General features: G+C 40.9%; 3 protein-coding genes across 5 annotated transcripts; 2 read left to right on the plus strand and 1 right to left on the minus strand.

Moving 5' to 3' along the window:
- Window positions 1-962: 962 nt before the first annotated feature.
- Window positions 963-1,658, minus strand: LOC116180182 (UPF0488 protein CG14286-like). Its single transcript, XM_031500052.1, has 3 exons — window positions 1,490-1,658; window positions 1,310-1,444; window positions 963-1,263 (listed from the first exon to the last, which is right to left on the minus strand). Exons 1-3 carry the CDS (start codon window positions 1,632-1,634, stop codon window positions 1,052-1,054), a joined length of 492 nt encoding a protein of 163 aa, XP_031355912.1. The 5' UTR covers window positions 1,635-1,658; the 3' UTR covers window positions 963-1,051.
- On the plus strand, window positions 1,654-4,305 carry LOC116180180 (damage-control phosphatase ARMT1-like). 3 transcript variants are annotated; one of them, XM_031500049.1, is made up of 7 exons: window positions 1,654-1,737; window positions 1,864-1,963; window positions 2,008-2,113; window positions 2,162-2,382; window positions 2,429-2,579; window positions 3,399-3,564; window positions 3,615-4,305. In XM_031500049.1, the coding sequence occupies exons 2-7, from the start codon at window positions 1,884-1,886 to the stop codon at window positions 4,205-4,207; spliced, it is 1,317 nt and encodes a 438-aa protein (XP_031355909.1). In that variant the 5' UTR covers window positions 1,654-1,737; window positions 1,864-1,883; the 3' UTR covers window positions 4,208-4,305. The 3 variants fall into 3 exon arrangements, with proteins under 3 accessions (XP_031355909.1, XP_031355910.1, XP_031355907.1); XM_031500050.1 differs by having other exon boundaries at window positions 1,685-1,816; XM_031500047.1 differs by lacking the exon at window positions 1,654-1,737 and having other exon boundaries at window positions 1,809-1,963.
- Window positions 4,306-5,524: 1,219 nt separating this feature from the next.
- Window positions 5,525-7,440, plus strand: LOC116180595 (BUD13 homolog). Its single transcript, XM_031500672.1, has 3 exons — window positions 5,525-5,687; window positions 5,741-6,325; window positions 6,660-7,440. Exons 1-3 carry the CDS (start codon window positions 5,590-5,592, stop codon window positions 7,405-7,407), a joined length of 1,431 nt encoding a protein of 476 aa, XP_031356532.1. The 5' UTR covers window positions 5,525-5,589; the 3' UTR covers window positions 7,408-7,440.
- Window positions 7,441-17,576: the final 10,136 nt, after the last annotated feature.

Raw genomic sequence — 17,576 nt, forward strand, 5'->3', positions numbered from 1 at the left:
CCAATCTTGGAATTGTTTGAAATTATGGATTCTACAGGCCACATTCTATAAGAAAATTTTTTTTCGGGTCGATCCGAGACAATTTTTTCTTCGGGGCTCAAAAAAAGGCCAGTGTATAACCTTCTTTTTTTACCAAAAATCGACTATACCAAAATTTCTCGGGAAAACATTTTTTCTTATTAATTTGGGTGCGTAGAATTTTTGAGAAGGGGTTAGAAAGAAAGGTGGGAACTGGTAAAAAACAGTTATTTTTTTCTCTTTTAATTAGAATACCACGGAAGATGGCGGTGGCGAAACGGAGTCGCGCAGGAAGTTTATAATTTGTAGAAACCAATTCATTGCGTCGACACCTTTCATTAGAATACCATGAAGGATAGAACGTGTATTTACCTCCTCACCCTCCGCCATTTTCAAAATTTTGACATGACATCACTATAGATGCATGTACATACAGAATTTGAGATAAATTAGTGGTCCCACATTTCTTTTAATTCTTAAAAAATGCGCTAAAAATGTTATTATTTTTAAAAATCACTAATTAGAATATCTCCTAAACTATACATGTTGGGGGCCAAATAAAATATCAAATTGAAGGTACTTTTATACACTACAGTTTTTAATAATAGATAATTTTACCTAAGTATTACCGTTGGCGAGTTATTTAAAAAAACCGAAAAAAGTCAGAAGTTTTTGCAGATTTTTGACCACAGAAATTTCTCCCGACTTCAGTCGCATTGGCAAACTTGGATTTTTCTCTCTTTACCATTTAAACAAGTTTGAAAAATTTTCTACCGGACCTTTTGTAACCATTTAGCATTTTTACGTCTAATTTGACTGGATCATTTGAAATTATTTCTTAAAAAATGGTGCCCTAAATTTGATTGGTCATAATTAATATGTAATGTGTACACCCCTATAAATTTGCAGAATACTTTGAAAAGTGGAGTGACCAATCAGCGCCATCTCTTCCACAAATTTTAATATTACAAAGCAATATATTTACAAAATTAGTAAGAAACAGGCAGACGGACGGACGGATAAAAAAAATGTATTAATTGGAAACTTCGAAATTAAACTTAAAACTATTATCAGTCGGCATTAATCTAAACTCTTCGTGCGGCGTACCCTGTGGGTGTTCTTCATCGCGACTTGCCTCAGGTGTCTCCCCCCCAATATCAAAATTGAATTTAAAACCGCACGCTTTCCGTACGAATGTTGATTTAGTGCTCGGTTTCCGCACCGTGAGCTTCATGTTTTGGGCCACTAAAATATGAATTAGTACTGCTACGGTGCAAGTCGGAGGCGGTACCTTTACTGACCCGCTTCTCTTCCTCGCCCATTTTCTTTCGGTAGTCTCCAAACGACAGTCTCATGACCTGGCGCTTTTTTATTAAGGGGGCGGTGCGACTCATCAAAGTGTTGAGGCTTTTGGTGTGGTCTTGAACTGTAAGCCGGTGATTAGGGTGAGTTGGTGTCGTTAGCGACTTACTTTGCTTGGCGTTTAGTTTGCCGAGGCGCAGGGCTGTTTTCAGCTGATTGATGCACCAGCACAGCTCCACCTCGAAGGATTCGACTGCCTCCTCCGATAATTGTGGGGGCGCCTCTGCGGGTTTAGTTATGCTTTTGTTCACCATTTTAGCAAATTGAGGTTAGGTGATATGAACTACTGGATGAGACATTTGACCTACAGTAGGTGATCTGCTAAAGTCAGTTCAAGGTTTCAGCTCCAATTTTCCGGTAATCCCCTGACCTTTTGCCCCTAGCTGTTTTTTCAGATTCCGATAAGATGGGCTTCTCTTGCAGCAAGCAGTCAAAGGTCGCACTTCTGAAAGATGAGGCCTCTTAACTCGCTTTTCTTTGCAGCGTGCTGCTATATTTATACAATGTGCGAATGTACGGAGGATGTCCCGATTATGGATATAACGACACCAAGAAACGCCTCACTTAGCGGATTTTACAAGCGGTAAGCCATCGCCTCGTAGTCACCAACTGCTACGAAATTTCTAGGAGCTTCGCGTACTTCACAATTAAAGAACGTCTACCGCGAATACTAACACAATCCATCGACATTCTCGTGCGTAAGAAAGAAGAGATCGGGAAGGAGTACGGGGAGGTGAGTAGAGCCTGTGGCTCGGCTCGATACAATTAGAACAAATTGCAGAACGCGAAGGAGGAGCTGAAGACCGTAATCGGCGAGATATCGAAGCTGAAGTACGAAATTCAAACCAACAAACCGATGCAGGAGATCAGATCTGACGCGCCCGACGCTAAGCTCTACAACGAATTCGTGCTGCAGCAGCCGAACAAGACGTACTTTACGGCGGTCTGGTTGCACGCCGAATGCTACATGTACAGGCGAATTCGCGAGATTTTCGAACAGACGTAAGATATCCCAGCGTTTACACTGTTCAGGCAGTGAATTTTGTAGGCAATCCTTGCAGTCGTACGACCTCTTTCAAATACAAAAGCGGTCTTCTTTCGAAGCAAATTTGGCAGCTGTGTTGCAGCTAAGCAAGTATTTGGTGCTCAAGCTTGCCGATGGTCAGGATGTCAAGTCGGAGTTTATTAAGCTTCTTAAAGTGAGTTTAAGTCACTTTTTATGGGCAAAAGGCACTCGCCAAAATCGCTTCTAACGCTTGATAGGCAACACACAGTGCAAAACAACGCAAAAACTGAAAAAATGATTCTATTGGCGAGTCAGATTAACAGTGCGACCTCTGGTGGCAGCACATTGTAATTACTGTTGGTGGGATAAGACCGCCATTTTGTTTATTGACAACGGCCAAACGTAATCAATATTGTGATCAGTGCAATTATGCAACCCACAATAAGTATATAAGTTATCGTCTAACGCGTAACATTTCCAGAGCCTTTAATTGTGAACAGCGCAATTACACAACAAAAAATAGGAGATATATATGTCATTCTATCACTGCTACCAGTATAATTACGTTACAATTAACCTTTCGCTGAAGGTGTTCCTAATTAACACACACAACTTTCCCTAACATTTAATTTGTGAACAGTGTAATTGCGCTGCTCACAAAACTTAAGCGGCATATTCACATTGAACGATGTAACGTGCATTATTAGCATTGTATATGTAACACAATGCTATTAGGAATGCCACAAATAGTAAGATTAATTTAAGTCATCGCCTATTGTTTAAATTGTGGTCAGTGAAATTGTGCCATGAATAGTAAGACTGTTTTAAAGCAAGTTATTACGGATTATCTGTCAAGTCTCAAAAGCTCACTTTCAAATTAGTACAAATGTTTACAAACCACTCCCACCAATACGCGCCATTTGTAAATGACATCAGCGCCTCTAGTGGAGATATAGTAATCAGCCGTCTAGGGCCGAGAGGGCGCCAGTGTAGATTAAATGATACTTTTCAGTTGAACCTGTGGGGCAACCAATGTGACCTGTCGTTCTCGAGCGGTATTGTCGAAGACTGCAGCGATTGGTTTCAAATTCTCGACAGTTTGCAACCGAACATCGTCAGCGACCAATCCGAGGACGTTTGGAGCGCCGTTTCGGACACGAACGGGTCGCAAATAATCGGTAAGTTTCCCGCCCGAAATTTCCCCCGTCAGCAATTTGTAACATTTCAGATATCGTGCTGGACAATTCCGGTTACGAGCTCTTCACCGATCTGTGTCTGGCGGACTTTTTAATTACGCACAAGTTCGCGCGGTCGATTCGAATTTACGTGAAAAACATGTCGTGGTTCGTCTCCGACGTGATGAAGCGCGATTTCGATTGGACCCTACGGCAGCTGCTCGCTAGCGACGACAAAGATATGAAGTATCTGGGAGAACGTTGGACCAAGTACCTCGTTGACAAAGTATGGGTGATTATCGAAGACGATTTCTTCACACTGCCTCACGATTACTCACTAATGGCGGCTACGGCACCAGCTCTCTACCGCCAGATGGCGCAGGCGAAGGTGGTCATTTTCAAAGGCGATTTGAATTACCGCAAGCTACTGGGGGAGAAGAATTGGGAGCCTTCGACTCCTTTCAATGTGGCACTACAAGGATTTGGACCTTCCAAGGTTGTCAGTCTGCGGACCGTCAAGTGTCAGCTGATTTGCGGTTTGGAGCCTGAAGTAGCCGAAGCATTGTCTTCCAAAGATCCGGACTGGGAGTCGACCGGAAAATATGGAGTGATACAATATTGTGATGATATTAGGAAATTGGATTAACTTCGAGTTTTATTGACTAGCACCTGCTACATATCCTAATGAAATGCCATATTTTATTTATTGTTTGCTTAATAAAATTTCCTATTTTGTGTTGTTCACTCTAGTTTTTATTATTATCTGCGTCTGTGCGTTACTTTCCCGTGACGTTCTTAGCGACACGACGTATATAACGGCGCCATTCAATTGAGGGTGGATTTCTGGGAGATTTTTCAGAGGTCACAATAATAAAGGTAACGCAAGGTTGTTTATTTTTAAAAGGCTCTCAAAAGGGCCATGAAGAATAGGAAGACTACATCAAGTACCTACACGTTATTGCGATCTAAACATCGAAAATTATGACGGGACAGCCTGTATATGCGAATATTTCAATTTATTGAGTGTAAATGAGATTATTTACGTACCTATAAGCACAAGGTTGGTTTATTTTACTTGAATTTGTTATCACTGTGTCTATTTTTCCTTTTAGAATTGTTTGTAATTGCGTAAATATTTCATGTTTAAATTTGATCGCTTTTGTAAATTATTCAATTTAGATAAGGTAAGTGGTCACATTTGCAAAAGGTGACATCTGGTCGTTTGCAATAAGAATTTATCGGACGAAATTTAATTAACGCACGTGTTTTATCGCTGTTAAGAGATGCAGGCAGTTTACGATATGCGCGTTATTTCCGCGCAACACCGGAGAGGTATGGAATACACCCGGTATATACAAACAATTGATTACCTTTTCGCTAACACCGTGAGAGTAGTAGGGGGGTAATAGGGAAAAAATTTCGATCCATCCTTTAACGATGATACTTGCTCCATACTCCCCCCCTCTCCTCACCCGTCTGTAATTACTTGTTTTCCAAACATGTTTAGCACTCTCACAATAATTTTCGAGACAAGACTGCGATCCTGTGCAGAATGAAATACTCCTCAGGAAAGGAAGATTCGATTGATTTTTCCCAAAACTGCCATGAGAATGCTAAATTCTGAGCGATTTTGAAGAAGAACGTATTACCGGGGGGGCCTGATGGGGAATATTGACTCTCTTACTTTACTTGAATTTGTTATCTCTTTGTCCATTTCTTTATTTAAAAGACAATGAAGAATCTGAAACAGAATCCGAAGAATTTGTAGATTTGGGTTAAGAATCACAGGAATTTGAAAATCGGAATAACGAAATAATTTGAAAAGTCCAGAGAAACGAGAAGACGATGGATGGAGAAAAAAATCTACGTCTCAGTGTAGAATTGAAAGTAGCGGCAATAATGGGCAGTAATAATATGATCTGACAACAACGCAAATTGCATGTGATTTGACGTTGACGTAATGACGTAAACATAACCTCAAAAATTTACACAAATACAAACATTTAATTAAGAGATTACAATTAAATAATGGAAGTAATGAATCAAAAGGAATATTTAAAGAAATATTTATCAGGAAATAAAGATAAGAAGAAGAAAAAGCGAAGAAAGGACTTTGTTTCCGACAGGTAAGTAGGGGGTTACCCTTCTACATTTGCCTCATCAAATTCGTACCTTGCAGGGTGAAAATTATAGACGACGATGTCGATTTGTCAAAGATCCTAACGGCGGATAACGACGACTTGTACGGACCGAACGAGGACGCGCCCCAAATCGTCGGTGTCATCGACGATCGACCGATGCACATGAGAATTGACGATTACACCAAGAGCAACATGTGGAGGCCGTTAGGAGCGGCCGAAGATCCGGAGGAAGACGGCAAATTGGAGAATTTAGTGACGAAAAGCGATCGGGAGATAGTATTGACTTTCTTCAAAAATGAAAGCAAAGGATTGAAGCGGCCGGCCAAAGCGAAGAAGGCTAAGGCAGAGGGCAGTCCGCCGCGGAAGGGGAAAGGAGAGAGCCGGTGGGATATGTCGAGTAGGGAGAAAGTTCTCGGCGATACGCCTCCGCGCGAAGACGACCCGGATATGAGCCCGCCGCGGAGAGCGGCAAGCACCGATATGAGCCCCCCTCGAAAAGCTAGGCGAAATTCTGACACCAGCCCACCCAGAAAATCTCGAGACATGAGCCCGCCACGTCGCCGGCGAAGGGTTTCGGACCATAGCCCGCCACGAAGATCGGGCAAACGGGACGGTCAGACTGGGTATGTAAATTATCAGAATTATTTCATTTTATCTTGATGTATAGATTTTTTTAAAAATAAGTAGAAAGTGATGAAGATATGAAATAAGACGAATGAAAAGAGAGACCAAATCAAAAAATGCCAAATACAAATTTCAAAAAATCCAAAAATTTTTTTAGATTTTCGATTTATTATGAGTAAAATGTGGAAAAATGGATTAAGAAATTTGTAGAAATAAAAGAAAGGTTGGACATTAAAAAAAATCAAAAATTGTTTGCCTGCATTAAAATTTTATTTTTTCAAAACCAAACATTCTCCTTTTTGCATTTCATTGAGTTTGAAAGTATTCTTACAGCAGCCCGAGACATAAACACCGTTCCGACCGTGAGAAGCGGCGGAGAGAACCGTCGCCGCCGCCGCCTCGTCGAAAGCTTCTCCCCGGCGACAAGAAGGGCAAGTACCTCATACCGGCGAAACGTATGGAGAAAACCCTCGACGGCAAAAAGGCGGGCCTCCAAAACGCCCAGGAACTCGTCAAGGAGAATCAGGAGTTCCGCACGCGCGAGGACGAGCTCTTCAAGCGGATGTCGGCGGAAACGACGGGCGCAAACGCCGCGACCGTCGTGCGCGACCGCAAGACCGGCAAAGTTCGCGATCTCGAAAAGGAGGCGCAGGAACGTTCGGAGAAGGAGAGGCAGGAGGAGGCGAACAAGGAGAAGTACATGCGGTGGGGGAAGGGCCTGAAACAGGTCGAGGACTACGAGAGCAAGCTGCAGGACGCCCTGCAGGAGATGAACAAACCGTTCGCGCGCTACGCCGACGACGAGGATCTCGAGCGGCACCTCAAGGAGCAGGAGCGCGAGGGCGATCCCATGCTGGACTACATTCGGAAGAAGAGGAGGAAAAACGATATCGACACCGGGAAACCTGTCAAGCTGCAGTTTGAGGGGGAGTTTATGCCGAATCGGTTCGGTATACGGCCCGGTCATCGGTGGGACGGCGTCAATCGATCGAATGGGTACGAAAAGAAGTGGATCGAAGTGCAAAATACACGCAACGCGATTCAGGAGGAAGTTTATAAATGGAGTACCGAGGATATGTAGTTGTTAACCTCTTTTAAATTTAAAAAGTATGATAGGATTATATATATATATATATATATATAAGATTATTGCCAATCTTGTGTATTTAGATAATAAACTGTTTCAAACCAATATAGAAAGTTCAAATGACCAAAAATTAATCAATTAGTCCCTTGACCATTGTCCACCTATTTCTGAAAACAGAATTAGAAAATTCGAAACCGTTCGCGAGATATCAGACGGATGAGCAGAAAATCCAAAATTACGAACGAGCTGGTTCGCTCATTAGTAAAACTTTCTGAGCTTAATACCTCCCTCTTCCAATGTTTTCTGGGCAGGTTTCAGGATTCACGTAGGCCTGGAAGACACCTAGAAAGGACTCGCACTTCTGTGTGCCATTTCCAGAGCCCTTTAGGTCTCTGGGCTAGGTAATTTGACCTGAACACTGCGAGACCTATAGAGCTCAGGAAAGGCACACGGTGTTTTAAAAAACGTTTGGTAGCTCTGGAAAATTTTCGAATGTTCTGAAATGCACTTCTACTGCTTTGACTTTTAGAAGAGTTTTGTAACAGGTGGTTGCTTTAGGCTAAGCTTTTCTGCTACATTTACAAATTTTCCAATATAGGAAATTTTTCACGTGTACCGCTTCATAATGAAAGAGAACAGAACTAACATTCGAAAAAATAAAACACGTTAAGATAAGAAACGAGTGTTCAAGCAAATAAGAGTCGGTTCTCAAAACCGTCGCTGCAGAGCACGAGAGGGACATTTTCTGCTTTACCTTCGCATGTATAAAAAACAACCCTTGGTTTGCGTTGAGGTCGTTTCGTATTTGGGATTCGGCGAGTAAGTGTCGGATGGGAGAGCGACATTCTTATTCAAACATTCAAATAAGAGAATCGCTATGCAGGTCGAGTGCACGTTTGTTCGATCGCGTTTTGAATCTATTGCTACTTAAACGTTTAAAGACCTCTTAAAGCTTCACAAAGGCTTTTAAGTGCCCTTAAAGGCTCCCGAAAAGATCTTAAAGCGTGTTTTAAATTGTAAAAATGTTCAGGATAAGACTACGATCATGGCAGAATGGAATACTCCTCAGGAAAGGCAGATTAGACTGCGTGTTTTCAAAAACTATCGTGAGAGTCTTATACCTTTTTGCTAAGACTAATAGAGAAAGAATTATTGAGCCCTTCTTCGACGAGGGTATTTACTGCCGAGTAATACGTTCTCTTACAAAAAACAAAACACAAGAGTGTTAAGGATAATGGAGAAGGAATTATCGATCCCTCCTTCGACGAGGTGGAGTATTCCATACCCTCCAGACCCCAACCCACTATGTATTTATAAATATCCATGCCCGAACCCGGAACCCTTAGTGCCGCAGTCGAGCTTCCACGCCACACAGGCCGGCGTAATAATAAACAATAATTAACTGTTTCACAGGCGACCCGCGCAGTCGCCGCCTAGCAACTTAGAGTCGTATTTTTTTAGCCACCATTGGCTTGGATTACTACCAGTAACGGCGCCATTGGGTATCATTTGAATTTGCTGCTCAGATTGAGTCACCGCGCATTCTGGTGGAGCGGAACGCGTGTAAATGGGACCATTCTATCTATCTCGGTTTTCGCATTAGGATTAGTTTCCGCGAACTTTCAGATTTTACTGTACCTAAGTAAATCGCGTAATGAAACTATTCACGTTATTAGATTGGATTGTTGAAATGGACACACTTTATTTTCTTATCGCTCTGGCAGTCATCGATCGCATTCCTAATGCCATGTCCATTACGTTAATGAAAAAAAGCACTTTACTAAGCAAGTACAATATAATAAAAGGTAGTGATTATGTCAGGGTATAGAGAGAATACATTAGCGTACATGTTTACCCGTCACCCATTAAATAACCATGAGCACCTAACCATTCAGTTTGAGTGTTGTAATAGAAGTGACAAGACAATGAAAGTTACAAAGTTTGCATCATGTGTCATTTTTGTATCCTTCTTAAGTACCATAAGTACTATTTCACTGAAAATTAATCAGCCCTCTTCGAAGGTATGTACAGAAAAAGTAATCCAAACGATTTTTGGAAACGAAGCCCTTTTTACTATGTTTTCAACGAAAGTAGTGACCTGTTACCGTTCAATATAAGAAATCCAAGGATTGTTATTAATATTAGTCATCCCACACCTTCTCCACGCATGAAGAGAAAGGTTTCCAACAATTTCGTAATTGAAGTCACAAATTTGGATTTTTTAAAAAACTGTATTAGGTATTTGGTGTCATTAGGTTCGTGGAATGTGTCTTACGTCAGTGGAAGATTACTTCTTATCACCGATCACGTTCGGCGCGTTGAAATGATTTTTTGTTTACTATGGAGTTATGGCTTTACATATTTGGCGATTTTGGTGATCGACAAGGATGAAGATGCAAGATCGTTCTTATTTACGGCAAATCCGCATGATGTTCAAAACTATTGCGGAAGAATCCCAAACAGAATTCATGTGCAAAGCTGTGATCATGAGATCACTGACACAATTCCACGTCCTATCAGAGATTATCACGAATGTCCCATAGAATTCGGTTCTACTCTCCTTTCGCAATATTTGGATGAATTTAATCGCAAGACTTTTACAATTAGCATCGCGGTTAAAATGTTAAATCTTTCCTTAAACAAACATCAAAAGAATTACGTCAAGATTAGTGTACATAATGGACAACTAGGTTTTTCTGTGAATGGACGATCTCGTATGAGTCACGTGTATCTACGGGACGTCATGGTGTGGGTAGTTCCACCAACAAATGCCATTTCGGCATTGGAAATTTTGGCAGTTAATTTTGAATTGGAAGTTTGGATATTAGTTTGGGCGGTTTTTGCACTAATTACCTTAGCTTGGTACGTTTTGGACATATTCAAAACGAGCTTGGGTGAAATTGTGTTGAAGGCTTTTGGAATCACCTTATTTGGAAGCACCGGACGCATTACCGAATCTTCAAGGCTAAGGTTCGTAATTCTGTGCTACATTATATACAGTGTGCACATACAAACAGCGTACGTGTCAAACCTAATGCGTCTCATGACCTCTCCTCCAAGAAGGCCACCTATTCATAATCTAAATGAGCTGCTAGAGGCTGATATTCCAATTTGTTTCGAATCTAGTGCAGCAAGCGTGATTGATGGGCAGAGATTGTTCGAACATGCGACAATACACAAGAAGCTGTCGTTAAAATCGTGTCCCATCCAATCTCGCAATCCTCGTGTGTTACTGGAGCGTTGGTCTGCACGTCAAAATTTCTCAATCGTTATTCCATTGAAAACACTACACGCACAGGCACTGAATTTACGATTACCTACTCCAAATTACTTCATTGATAATCACATTTTACCTCCCTTGATGCTGACTTTTGCGGCTGTGGGAAGTAACTTCATTATCGACAGTTTAAACATAATCATCGATGGGTTGACCGAAAGCGGGTTGTANAAAAACTGTATTAGGTATTTGGTGTCATTAGGTTCGTGGAATGTGTCTTACGTCAGTGGAAGATTACTTCTTATCACCGATCACGTTCGGCGCGTTGAAATGATTTTTGGTTTACTATGGAGTTATGGCTTTACATTTTTAGCGATTTTGGTAGTCGACAAGAATGAAGATGCAAGATCGTTTTTATTTACGGCAAATCCGCATGATGTTCAAAACTATTGCGGAAGAATCCCAAACAGAATTCATGTGCAAAGCTGTGATGATGAGATCACTGACACAATTCCACGTCCTATAAGAGATTACCACGAATGTCCCATAATCTTCGGTTCTACTCTCCTGTCGCAATATTTGGATCAATTTCATCGCAGAACTTTTACAATTAGCGTCGCGGTTAAAATGTTAAATCTTTCCTTAAACAAACATCAAAAGAATTACGTCAAGATTAGTGTACACGATGGACAACTAGCTCCTTCTGTGAAAGGACGATCTCGTATGAGTCACGTGTATCTACGGGACGTCATGGTGTGGGTAGTTCCACCAACAAATGCCATTTCGGCATTGGAAATTTTGGCAGTTAATTTTGATCTGGAGGTTTGGATATTAGTTTCGGTGATTTTTGCACTAGTTACCTTAGCTTGGTACGTTTTGGACAAATTCAAAACGAGCTTGGGTAACATTGTTTTGAAGAGTTTTGGGATCACACTATTTGGAAACACCAGGCGCATTACCCAATCATCAAGACTTCGATTCGTAATTCTGTGCTACATTATATACAGTGTGCACATACAAACAGCGTACGTGTCAAACCTAATGCGCCTCATGACTTCTCCTCCAAGAAGGCCACCTATTCATAATCTAAATGAGCTGCTAGAGGCTGATATTCCAATTTGTTTGGATTCTAGTGCAGTAGGCGTGATGGATGGGCAGGGGTTGCCCGAACATACGACAATATACCAGAAGCTGGCGTTAAGATCGTGCCCCATCAAGTCTCGCAATCCTCGTGTATTACTGGAGAGTTGGTCTGCACATTCCAACTTCTCTATCGCTATTCCACTGAAAACACTACACGCACTGGCACTGAATTTGCCATTACCTATTCCAAATTACTTCATTGATAATCACATTTTACCTCCCTTGATGCTGACTTTTGCGGCTGTGGGAAGTAACTTCATTATCGACAGTTTAAACATAATCATCGATGGGTTGACCGAAAGCGGATTGTACGATAAACTGGACAGAGATCGAGAATTCTATGAAGACTCCAAAAGAATGGAATTATGGCAAGAGGAAGAAGTGGTTGCGCTCTCTTTAGAGCACTTGAATGTAATTTTTATTATATTCTGTTTTGGTTTAGTATTATCTGTAATAGCGTTTATTGGTGAAGTGATTGCACATCGTTTGTCAATGTAATTCAATCTGCAAATTGCACTTGTGATAATCCACCCTGATGGTTAGGCAACACACGTTTACAGCTGAAACAAAAATATAATATGCTCTGTATATAACCAACGACCGTTTTGCGCAGATGCCAAATACTAGGGGATTTTCGTAACGAAGCTAGGAGAGAATGGGAAGAAGATGGCGGCGAGGTCGACGGCCACAATGTGATATTTACATTTTGCTGATTTTGCATAAACTACGATATCTGAATCATGGCGTACTCCATGCCTTTGTTTCGTGTACCGTTAGATGAATCCTGTTTGTAATACTGTACAGATGATTATGCCATTATTTTGTTTAATTAAGTATTTACTTCATTCACGAGGAGTTGATTATCGGTGTGATGTTGCTCTGTTCGATTGACCCGTAACTATTCCGTGAGGGAAGTACCTAATACAGTTTGATTGTTCGCTGTATCTGTTACTTTCTTATTCGTGGCGCATTAGCTATACGACGGGCGGCTCTTTTATTTGATGTTTCGATGTTTGTGTGTGCGAGTGGGTCATTCTGTCTCCGTGGAGTAGGTACCTAATGCAGTTAGATCTTTCGCTGTATCTGTTGCCTACTCGTCTCGTGCGGATTGTAGTTCTTAACATCTTAGCAATAGAGTGGGGGCCCTCTCATTTACATTTCCTCTATTTAAAATATGTTCTGCTTGAGCGATAATCGATTTTCACATGAATACTTGCTATTGACCAATGGCATTCTCACATGTACTTTTCGTGTTAAATTAAATTATGTTAACTGAAGGATGGAGTAGAGCCACACCATTTACATGTTTCCTATGTACATGCAATTTGTTTATTTGACGAGTTGTGTTATTTCTATTGATCGTACAGGTATTTTGATGTGTTTTTGTACTGAATTGATTTATCATGTTTTCCACTGCATTTATGATGTCTTGTGTATTTTGTTTTTATGAACTTGTTTAATTGCATTTGATTTGATTATCTGATTTTTATCATACCATTTGAGATGTTTTATTTATGTGTATTTTCTCTTGCATTTTATTGCTGTAGGTGATTTATTTTATGTATTTGTATGGCCTATGCCAGGGTTTTAGTCCCGTAGAAGGTTTCCCTGGCATGGTCTTGTGTGTGCGTTAATATATTTATTTGATCTTGTCATTTCTTACGCACAAAAGTTCTGTCTTTTATTTAATTCCCTTCCCGATTATGTCTCACGTCCCAACACATAAAAGAACCGATTACACAACGTAGGAGTCCATTCGTGCCACCCATATCGAGCCGACTGTCATCCAAATTCAAAAGTGCCGCGAGACTACCATCGTTTCGACTTGAAAGGTAGGTGGCTCTGCTTGTAGTTTTTGCCAGAGTTGCCAACCGTAAGTATAGGGTAAGTTAACGTTTTCCGTGTCGGCTTGATAGACCCCCCTAGGAACATTACACACTTTACTCGCTGAAAATGTTATTGTCTCTATAATAAAGATTCTGAATTATACTTGAGTCCACGGACTAATAGTTGAAAAACTTATGTGAAGTTCTTTTGCTACCAAGAAAACATATTAGACGAGGAGGTCTTTTTCCATCACCAAGAGGCCTATTTCAACCTTTTACTTCATTGGTTTAACATCTATTGTCGCTTTCGGTCGCCTACATTGTTTGACTTCGTGTCCTTCCAATCTCGGCTTTCGACACTTACTCGAAGTGTGGCTCGTTTCGTTGCAATTATAACATCGCGTGATACGAGCTCGTTTAGCCGTATCTGGTACATATGTACTTGATGGTTTCGAGCACTCCTTTGTTCCCAATCGTTTATGGTCAAATCCTCTGTTATCATCTTGATTCGATCTTCGGATAGATTTCGATCGCTTCGATGCCGATTACCCATCGTATTGAAGTAAGTGTTCATTTATGTATCGAAATTATTTTATATCGTAATGCTGGGCGAAGTACAGGCGTACTAACCGGAAAACGGTTAAACTATCCATTATTATTGGTTTTGCTCGTCATGGCACCTTACAATGAATTTAAAAAGCACCCACGACAATAATTTCGTCGAAATGGTGGCACAGTTTCCCCTTGGAATTAGGTAATTAACTTCAACTTTCGCAATAAAAGATCACATACGATTACTTCTTTCGTATACTTCGATTATAAGGCTGCGTCTCGAACCTTCAATTGAAAATAAAATTCTACGCGATTTAAAAATGACGCACCCAATCTAAGTGGCTCGAAGGCTCGACGAAAAATTCCTCTCTCCCATCCACCCTTATGTCCTCACCGAGTATGTGATATTTTATTGTTAATTACCGAATTACGAGGGGAAACTGTGTCGTCATTTCGACAAAATTATTGTCGTGGGTGCTTTTTAAATTCATTGTGATGTGCCATGACGAGCAAAACTAATAAGAATGGACGGTTTAACCGTTTTTCGGTTAGGAAACGAGTTTTTGTTGCTTGATACGGCTCTGCATAAACGTGGAGGCAACGCCTGTACTTCGCCCAGCATTACATCAAATCTTTCGACATAAATGAACACTTATTTCAATACGATGGGTAATCGACATCGAAGCGATCGAAATCTATCGCAAGATCGAATCAAGCTGATAACAGAGGATTTGACCGTAAACGATTGCGAACAAAGGAATGCTCGAAACCACCAAGTACTTATGTACCAGATACGACTAAACGTGCTCGTACCATGCGATGTTATAATTGCCATGAAACGAGCCACACTTCGAGTAAGTGTCGAAAGCCGAGATTGGAAGGACACGAAGTCAAACAATGTAGGCGACCGAAAGCGACAATAGATGTTAAACCAATGAAGTAAAAGGTTGAAATAGGCCTCTTGGTGATGGAAAAAGACCTCCTCGTCTAATATGTTTTCTTGGTAGCAAAAGAACTTCACATAAGTTTTTCAACTATTAGTCCGTGGACTCAAGTATAATTCAGAATCTTTATTATAGAGACAATAACATTTTCAGCGAGTAAAGTGCGTGCAATTTGCAGCAATTAAATTACTTGAACAAACGATGTGGCAGACACATTCACCAATAATACGCTATTACGCGATAATACTAAAGCCAAAACAGAATATAATAAAAAATTCCATCAAGTGCTCCTAAAGAGAGCGCCACCACTTCTTCCTGCTTGCGAAGTAATTCCTCTTTTTTTAGTCTTCGTAGAATTTTCGATCGTTGTCGGGCAGCTTTCAAGCATGACAACGCCGCTTGTCGGTCAAACCGCATCGAGATTAATGTTTAAACTGTCGATAATGAAGTTACCTTCCCACAGCCCGCAAAGTCCAAGCCATCAAAGGGAGGTAAAATGTGATTATGCCAATGAAGTAATTTGGAGTAGGTAATCGTAAATTTCAGTGCCTGTGCGTGTAAAAGTGTTTTCAAATAGGAATAACGATTGAGAAATTTTGACGTGCAGACAACGCTCCAGTAACACACGAAGGATTGCGAGATTGGATATGGGACACGATTTTAACTAGACAGCTTCTGTGTATTGTCGCATGTTCGAACAATCTCTTGGCCCATGCCAACTCACGCTTGCTGCACTAGATTCGAAACAAAGTTGGAATGATCAAAGCCTCTAGCAGCTCATTTAGATTATGAATAGGTGGCCTTCTTGAGGAGAGGTCATGAGACGCATTAGGTTTTGACACGTACGCTTGTTTGTATGTGCACCACTGTAATATAATGTAGCCAACAGAATTAGAACTTTAGCCTTGAAAGATTCGGTAATTGCGGTCCGGTGCTGTCCAAATAGAGGTGATTCCAAAAGCCTTACAACACAAATTCACCCGAAGCTCCGTTTATGAAATATGTCGCAAAACGTACCAAGCTAGAGTAAACTCAGTGCACAACCGCACACAATTCCAAGCTTCCAATTCAACCCATTACTGCCCCACACACCCCGCCCAATTTCCAATGCCGGAGCACCATGGCCATTTTCGCTCTGGGCGGAGACTCACCCCACACCCACCACCCACTGTCCATGACGTCCGTAGATACACTCGTGACTCATAACGAAGATCGTCCATGTGGGTCGCGAGAAAAACCTAGTTGTCCATTATGTACACTAATCTTGGACGTAATTCTTTTGGATGTGTTGTTTAAGGAAAGCATTTAAATTTAACCCGGGCGATGCTAATTTGTAAAAAGGTCTTGCGATTAAATTCATTGGAGCAAATATATGGCGAAAGGAGAGTAGAACCGAATTCTAGTGGGACATTTCGTGATAATCTCTGATAGGTAGACGTGGAATTGTGTCAGTGATCTCATGAATCACTGCTTTGCACATGAATTCTGTTTTTGGGATTCCCTTTCCGCATAGTTTTGAAACATCAATGGCGGATTTGCGGTAAATAAGACGATTTGCACTCTTCATTTCCTTGTCGATCACCAAAATCGCCAATTATGTAAAGCCATAAGCTCCATAAGTAAAACAAAAAAATCATTTGTCAAACGACGCGCCGAACGTGATCGGTGATAAGAAGTAATCTTTTCCACTGACAGTTAAAGACACATTCACGAACCTATGACAACCTAAATACCTAATACAGTTTTTTAAAAGAATCCAAATTTGTGGCTTCAATTACGAAATTGTTGGAAACCTTTCTCTTTCATCAGGGCAAAGCTAGAGCGTGGAGAAGGTGTGGGATGACTAAATATTATGAACAATCCTTGGAATTTTTAATTGAACGTAACATGGTCACTACTTTCGTTGAAAACATAGTAAAGGCTGTTTCCAAAATCGTTTGGATCACTTTTTCTGGTACACAACCTTCGAAGAGGGCTGATTAATTTTCAAGTGAAAATAGTGACTTATGGTACTTAGAGAGGATAACAAAAATGACACCATGATGCAAACGATTGTAACTTTCATTGTCCGATGTTTACTTCTATTAGGACCAGCCCTCAAACTGGAATCGGTTAGGTGCTGAGTGTCGATTGAATGTAACAATTACATACTTATTTGTTTAGTGAGTAAACATGATACGCTAAATGTGTTTGTCTCGCGTAGCACTTTACGACATAATCATTCGCCATTGGAGTTACAGTTCATATTTTGGCTCAGTAAAGTGCTTTTTTTTCATGAACGCGCCACGTGCGGCAATGGAACATGGCATTAGGAATGCGATGCGATGACGTGCCAGAGCGGATAAGAAAATAAAGGGTAGCTCATCTAGGTGCCCATTTTAACAATCCACTTAATAACAGATGAATAGTTTTCATATGCGCAATTTTCTTAGGTAGCTGTCAAAGTTTCACAGGAAACTAAATCCTAATAGCGAAAAACGA

This window comes from Photinus pyralis, unplaced genomic scaffold, assembly GCF_008802855.1.
Source record: "Photinus pyralis isolate 1611_PpyrPB1 unplaced genomic scaffold, Ppyr1.3 Ppyr1.4_LG9, whole genome shotgun sequence".
Taxonomy (NCBI): domain Eukaryota; kingdom Metazoa; phylum Arthropoda; class Insecta; order Coleoptera; family Lampyridae; genus Photinus; species Photinus pyralis.

What these genes read in the sequence shown, in the direction of transcription:
- LOC116180180 (XM_031500047.1), top strand. Translation starts at nt 1,833, where the DNA reads ATGAGGCCTCTTAACTCGCTTTTCTTTGCAGCGTGCTGCTATATTTAT. An exon ending in TCGGGAAGGAGTACGGGGAG is followed by an intron (nt 2,114 to 2,161) that starts GTGAGTAGAGCC and finishes AACAAATTGCAG; the next exon opens with AACGCGAAGGAGGAGCTGAA. An exon ending in AGTTTATTAAGCTTCTTAAA is followed by an intron (nt 2,580 to 3,398) that starts GTGAGTTTAAGT and finishes GATACTTTTCAG; the next exon opens with TTGAACCTGTGGGGCAACCA.
- LOC116180595 (XM_031500672.1), top strand. Translation starts at nt 5,590, where the DNA reads ATGGAAGTAATGAATCAAAAGGAATATTTAAAGAAATATTTATCAGGA. An exon ending in AAGGACTTTGTTTCCGACAG is followed by an intron (nt 5,688 to 5,740) that starts GTAAGTAGGGGG and finishes CGTACCTTGCAG; the next exon opens with GGTGAAAATTATAGACGACG. An exon ending in AAACGGGACGGTCAGACTGG is followed by an intron (nt 6,326 to 6,659) that starts GTATGTAAATTA and finishes GTATTCTTACAG; the next exon opens with CAGCCCGAGACATAAACACC.
- LOC116180182 (XM_031500052.1), bottom strand. Translation starts at nt 1,634, where the DNA reads ATGGTGAACAAAAGCATAACTAAACCCGCAGAGGCGCCCCCACAATTA. An exon ending in CAAACTAAACGCCAAGCAAA is followed by an intron (nt 1,445 to 1,489) that starts GTAAGTCGCTAA and finishes ACCGGCTTACAG; the next exon opens with TTCAAGACCACACCAAAAGC. An exon ending in AGAGAAGCGGGTCAGTAAAG is followed by an intron (nt 1,264 to 1,309) that starts GTACCGCCTCCG and finishes TTCATATTTTAG; the next exon opens with TGGCCCAAAACATGAAGCTC.